General features: G+C 39.4%; 1 protein-coding gene across 2 annotated transcripts in view; it reads left to right on the plus strand.

The window, feature by feature from the left end:
• PPP3R1 (protein phosphatase 3 regulatory subunit B, alpha) overlaps positions 1–6,760 on the plus strand; it is a 63,453-nt gene extending 56,693 nt beyond the window's left edge. For both annotated transcript variants that reach the window (XM_021087426.2, XM_085016124.1), the window contains 2 exons: positions 1,281–1,465; positions 4,624–6,760. In XM_021087426.2, the coding sequence (XP_020943085.1) occupies positions 1,281–1,465; positions 4,624–4,671 (233 nt within the window). In that variant the 3' untranslated portion in view covers positions 4,672–6,760. The remainder of the gene's footprint in view (positions 1–1,280; positions 1,466–4,623) is intronic.

The raw sequence follows: 6,760 nt of genomic DNA on the forward strand, positions 1-6,760 counted from the left end.
CAGGGGATCGAACCTTTACCACAGCAGACGACAATGCTAAACCTTTAACCTGCTGCTGCACAAGAGAACTCCAAAATGCTCTTAATGTGATTTGGTTAACTACATTTACACTCCCTGTATTCAGAAATATTTAGCTGGACGTTCACCGTTTCGGTTTATGTACCCCGCCTCTGTTATAGTGAATGATAACCTTTTTAGCTCTTAGAGCTGAAATCTTCAGCTCTTAATTAGAGAGATGCTGTAGTCATTAACAGTTCTCAGGGAAACAGGATATATGCAGACATCCTTTGCAAGTGAACTCTTGATATAAATGAGAATGGTAATAGCAGTTGCTATCTTTGTATATTATCTCATTCAGTACTTTAAAGAATTTGGGAGGTGTTAGTAGCCCCAATTTTACAACCTTTTTTTTTTTTGCCTGTACTTCCCAGGCCAGGGATCCAACTCACACCACAGGAATGATAATATCAGGTCCTTAATCTGCTGTGCCACATGTGAACTTCCATAGCCCCATTTTTTTTTTTTTTTTTTCGCCCCTGGCTGCTCCACAGCATATGGAGCTCCTGGGCCAGGGATCAGATCCGGGCCACAGCCTTGAACTAAGCCACAGCTGCAGCAATGCTAGATCCTTAACCCACTGTGCCAGGCTGGGATCAAACCCACGTCCCAGTGCTCCCAAGACACTGCTGATCCTGTCACGCCACAGTGGAAGCTCCCATGGCCCCAATTTTGTATGTGCAGCAAATGAAGCTTAGGAAGGTTAAATAACTTACTTCTAGGCTACACTAATTGGCCCAGGCAGTCTTGATTTCCTATCCCATATACTCTCGCTCTTTTTTTTTTTGCTTTTTAGGGCCGAGGGCCGCACCTGTGGCATATGGAAGTTTGACCCTTGGGGGCTAGGGTTCAAATGGAGCTGCCACTTCCTGCCTATGCCACAGCCACAGCATCGTGGGATCTGAGCCGTGCCTGCAGCCTACACCACAGCTCATGGCAGTGCTGGATCCCTGACCCCTCTGAGTGAGACCAGGGATCGAATCTGCATCCTCATGGGTACTAGTCAGATTTGTTTCTGCTGCGTCACAACGAGAACTCCTCTCTAGCCCATATACTCTTAACCAGCAGTTTTCATTTAAAGATAACAAACATGTCTATGTAGGAAGGGGCCGTCCTCATAGTCAGAATTTTAAATGTTTGGCAACTGTTTTCTTTGTCACTGAACATATTCCTTTGTGATTACCTTAATAATTGCCATTGATTGTCCTTATTCTTTTTTTTAGTTGCTTTCCGTATCTATGACATGGATAAGGATGGCTATATTTCCAATGGGGAACTCTTCCAGGTGTTGAAGATGATGGTGGGGAACAATCTGAAAGATACACAGTTACAGCAGATCGTAGACAAAACCATAATAAATGCAGATAAGGATGGAGATGGAAGAATATCTTTTGAAGAATTCTGTGCTGTAAGTACCAAAGAGCTGATTCTTCATTAGTTAACGTTTCACAAAAACATTTTAAAAATCACTTAATAAAGAATTCCTTACAGTATTCTGCCCTAGAAATTTCTGTTTGGTTTTGCTTAATTGCTCCTTATTCAGAGTTTTTGCAATGTTCTTTGTTTTAATTGTTAATAATTGCTATTCTCAGGAATCCAGTATTCTCAGCGATTGTCTAATAAGATGCCGCTAATAATTTTTACTTATTGATAGCCTCCCAAATAAAGAACTAGGTTATTTGAAAATTCTTTTGTGGGAAATAATGTGTTCTTAGTTTCAGCTAGGAATCCCAGGGCTTGCCTTCCTGTGGACAGCAGAAATGGAGTCCCTGTACATCTTAAACTTAGCAGCTAGGCAATAGCTCAATGTTCTGAGCTATTGATGGGTAGTTCTGGTGATCTGGGGTAGCGGTTTACTGCTTCTCTTCTTTACTCCTACCCCTAAAGCAGGATCCGAACTTTTGGATGTGTTATAAGCAGCTTTAGCTGCAAGCTAGAGATATTGGAGAATCCAGAGGAGAGGCAATGATAACGAAAAACTTAAAATTTTCATTCATGACTGGATGCTTCTCTAGACGATTTTCCTCCTCTTTTACATTATTTATTTAGACCACACAAGGGAAAACAAATGACTTTGGTTGTGTGTTATGTAAGGACTTAAGTAACTACTTTGGTATTTAAACAGTTCACATTATCTTTTAAGTAGCTTCCTTCATTTCAAGGGAATATTCTGTTTGCATTTTGTTTCAAAAAGTAGGGTGGCGCTCTAATTGAAGACGAGGTGCGGTCTTTTGAAAGAGTTAGATAGGCTTGAGACTGAGTTGGTAGTGGCGCCATAGATAGTAGCCACTGCCTGTAGTTCAAAAGAAGAGAAAAAAAGAAATTCCAGTCCTTTGAAGGGAACAAAACAAGAATGAGAGACTCTTGGCTGGAATGCTGTGGAAGGGATGTTTATAAGTGAAAACTACTTGCAATTTTGAAATATAAAATATATCTTAAAATTACATGAAAATTGGTCTCTTGCAGCCTGGGAAGGGCCAAGGTGGGAAGAAGGAATCCCCAGATGGTCTTGCAGGCAGGCCCTGACTTGCCTGGGGCCTCTTTCTCAGTAATGACCAGACTGGGAATCACTCCCTACTGGCCCAGGAAGAAATTGATAAAACCCCCACATTTACCTTGGAGGAAATCAATAGGATTATGAGGTTAATGCCAGAGCAGGCTTAGTGACAGTTGCCAAATAATTGATTCCAGGAAGACACGGCTGAAGTTAAGTGAGGCCTAATAAATAAACTTCACCAGTTTGGAAAGTGAAGAACTTCAGAAAATGCAGGGATGTGTGGGGGTCAGGCCTCTGGACTCCCTTCTGTCCTCTCCTTCAAAAGATTAAGAAAAAAATTACATGTAAATCACTTACATTGGAAGGATATTAAAATACATCTTTAGGTATAGAAATGATGCTGTTTGTACTAAAGATATAAGCTGAGCTTTGAGGTTTTTTTCCCACCATGTGTGATTGCTTTAGTTGTATTCTTGGAGGGCGTAGTTCAAGAAGGAAGGAAATGTTTATTTTGCATTTTAAACCAGTTTCTAAAAACTTTTATCAAGCTCATAATTTGAGTTCTTACTAAGACTTCTTAAGCTGTAACAGTGAAAGAAAATGGACAAGTTATTTTATTTTTATTTTTTGCTTTTTAGGGCCACACCCGCTGCATATGGAAGTTACCAGGCTGAGGGTTAAATCGGAGCTGCAGCTGCTGGCCTTTGCCACAGCTCACAGCAATGCTGGATCCTTAACCCACTGTGTGAGGCCAGGGATTGAACCCTCATCCTCTGGATACTGGTCAGGTTCGCTACTGCTGAGCCATGATGGGAACTCCCTGGACAAGTTACTTTAAAAGATCACACACTACATTCCTACTTTAAGATTTTCAAATGAGTTCCCTTGTGGTGCAGTGGCTTAAGGATCTGGTGGTGTCACTGTAGCAGCTTGGGTCACTGTCTGGGGTGCAGGTTCAATTCCTGGCCCAGCAACTTCCACATGCCTTGGGCACAGCACCCCCCTCCAAAAAAAATTTCAGAGTACTTTACCATACGCAGATATTAGATATGATAGTGACAGGATTAAAGTTGGTGGATTGAACATGTATTTATTTTTGCTTCCTCTCAAAACTCCACTGAAATCAAATGGATTAAAAAGAAAAGGTTATTAACCCACAAGAACCAAGTGAACAGTGGAGAGGATGGTAACTAGATTGGGTGCAACTTATAAAGTTGAATGGTTAACTAATTTATCAGATAGGAGGAAAAATTCTAAGCAGGATAGCAAACTTCTGTTTTCATAACAGGGCTTGTAGAACTAGCTGGCTGTTTAAGCTTTATTTTTCAAATTTAAAAATAAAGTTTAAAATAAATCAGATGCAGCTACATGCAACAGCATGGATTAATCTCACAAACATGATGTTGTGTATGTGAATTATACTTAATAAAACCTATCCTCCAAATAAAATACAAGTAATAACATTCTCCAGTTGCCATGTCAGTGCTCACTGAGATGTCTCTAACAGCTCTACATGTGTTCGACTCCAGGGGAAAGAAACGTGCAAAAATGTTATTCAGCTGTGCCTTTTGATACTTTCTAAGAACAGACTGACATTGAAGCCCAGATTTGGTTTTTAACAACTTTTATGGTAACATCCGATTAGCATTTAATTTTCAGCTACTAAAGGCTGTGTCAAAAGAACCAGTGAAAGAGTAGGCCAGATCCTGCCTGCAGCCTGTTTTATTTTTGAGCCAAAAAAAAAAAAGTTTTTTATGTTTTAAAGTGTTGTTTTTTAAAAAAAAGATGGAAGAAGAAAATTCAAGAGAAACTATGTGGCCTACACAACTTAAAATGTTTACTACTTGGCCCTTGATAGAAAATGTTGCCAGCCCTTGTGCTAGAGCACAAAAAAATGCCTGTTGCCCTGGGAGAGAGAGAAGCCATGGAAATTCGTGCGAGCGTTGGGGAGTAAAAACACAACAGCTTCTAGAAATGGCTAAAGCAGTATGTTTTTTAGACTCTGGTTTTAGAAGATGCAAAGAGGAGTCCCACGAACACAGTCAAGATTGCCTTGTTCTCTGTTGCAGGTTGTAGGCGGCTTAGATATCCACAAAAAGATGGTGGTAGACGTGTGACTCTCCTTTAAAGAGCACCACCCAACACTTTTGCTTTCTTCTCCATCTCTGAAGATCTGCTCAAGACGTCCAGCAATGCTCTCTGTGTATTTAAATGGAAGTATTTTTCTCTGTGAAGCCACATTTTCCAACATGAGCCTCATGAAGCCAACTAAGTGTTATTGAACTCTTATTCTCTCAATAACTCAGTGTAGCACTTTAAAGTCTGAAGGACAGCAGCATGAAAAGAGCATATCAATGTGGTGAAGAAAGGGAAGGGGTTGGCTTTTTAATTTATTTTTCTTCATCTTTTATAACAAGAAAGTATCTATATATACATATGTAAATATTTATATATAGATATATGTAGCTTTCTATATGTGTAGTAGGTTGGCTTTAATTTAATATACTTGATTCTGAAACAAAATGATAGAATACAAAAGTGCCAAGCAGAACATTCAACATCCTTACTTTTATTTCACACAGTTTTATGTATAGATCAAAGATTGTACAATTCAAGCCGGGTGTTAGGCCAGCTGTTCTCCTTTTCCTGTGCTTTCTCCTTTGAGAGATTGACAAAGCATTTGTTAACATCTTATTATTTACCTTGATTACATTTTTGTAACAAAGGAGTTTGTAGCTTTATACCTATGATAGATTTCTGGGGACTGTGTCTCATTGCTGAGCAGTTTTTCCCACATCTGCTTGAGGAGAAAGTGTAGTTCAGAGCTGCCGCCAAGAGCTCGTGCTTGCTTTCAGTGACTGCACAGAGCTTATGGCCACTTCATTCTGTCACTTCACAGCTAGGAGTGTTACATTTCATTAGATGTCCCCGAGTAAGTGTCAAGCTAGTTGCGATTCTATTTGTGAAGGACAGAAGCCATTTAAGGCGGTCCTGACTTCTCTTAGACATAATGCAGAGTTCCTGCGATGATCACGTAACTGCTTAGGGTTATCCATTTATTTGTTTCATTACATGGGTGGTAAACTGTCATTAAACTTATGTTTGAACCATAAACTTCCCTTCTGTGTTTCAAAAACCTTGCAACTAATCTAGAAACTGGTGATAGTTAATGTGCATGTATGTATCTATACACCCACATACACGTACGACTTACATGGGAGAAACCTTACAAATCCATATGCCACAGATGAGCAAAATTATATCCAAATTTATACTTCTTAAATTTCTCTACTGCAAGGCATAGAGAGTGCATGATGGTTTTCTTGATTTGCCCGTATAGGTGATGGGTAATTTAATAAATTTGTGTGATATAAAAGTAGTGTACCATGTTCCACCACTTGATATTATCCCTTCCCTTTTCTGCAAAGGTACTATTGGCTGGAAGCAAACATTCTGGTTAGCTTTGTAGGACTGTAGTCTTTCCCTACATAGTTTTTCTAGAAAACTGGTTTTCTCATCTTGAGTGGGAAAGGGCAGGTCAAATCAGTGAAAGAATCTCAAATTGGGCACACGCGCCTGCCATCGCTGTTCCTTCAACTGAGTGCTGCACGCCATGGGCTCTGTCTGTGAGAGAAATCCCGGTGCTTGGTGTCCTTGCATGACATGGAGTTTTGCATGTAGATCGATTTAAAATGTACCTCTTGTTTACATAATTTGCATAATTTTAAAACATAATGTTGCCAAACTTTGGAAATGTTAATGTTCAAACTGAAAATCTCCACTACATGTAACTTTCTTCCTCTGGATCAGTACGTGGCTTATAATCCCAGCCAGTGGTTTGATCTGTTCCAGTGTCAACTGCCATGTGCTCTGCTTCAAGGGGGGAGCTAGTCTTTTGTGAATTTTTTGTACATAAGTATTTGTTACAAATATTTTAGCAAATGCTTTCTATTTCTCTTGCTTGTGCATATCTTGGCTGGCGTTACAGAAAATAGTGCAAACATTATTTCCTTACTGGGTAATGAGGGCTTTTTCTTTTTTTCTTTTTTTTTTCTTTTTTTTTTTTTTTTTAGAGTGTGTGGGAGGGTTGGGGGAGGGATGGATTATGTTGAATGTTTAGTTTTTCTTCTGCATGAAACATCATGTTGTGGGATCTTTAGAAAACTTCATACTGTATGAATAAGAAAATAAAATATTTGGAACTTA

This window comes from Sus scrofa, chromosome 3, assembly GCF_054392235.1.
Source record: "Sus scrofa isolate SSC_HxYL_T2T_F1_AM1 chromosome 3, Sscrofa_HxYL_maternal_Yorkshire_Landrace_v2.0, whole genome shotgun sequence".
Classification (NCBI taxonomy): domain Eukaryota; kingdom Metazoa; phylum Chordata; class Mammalia; order Artiodactyla; family Suidae; genus Sus; species Sus scrofa.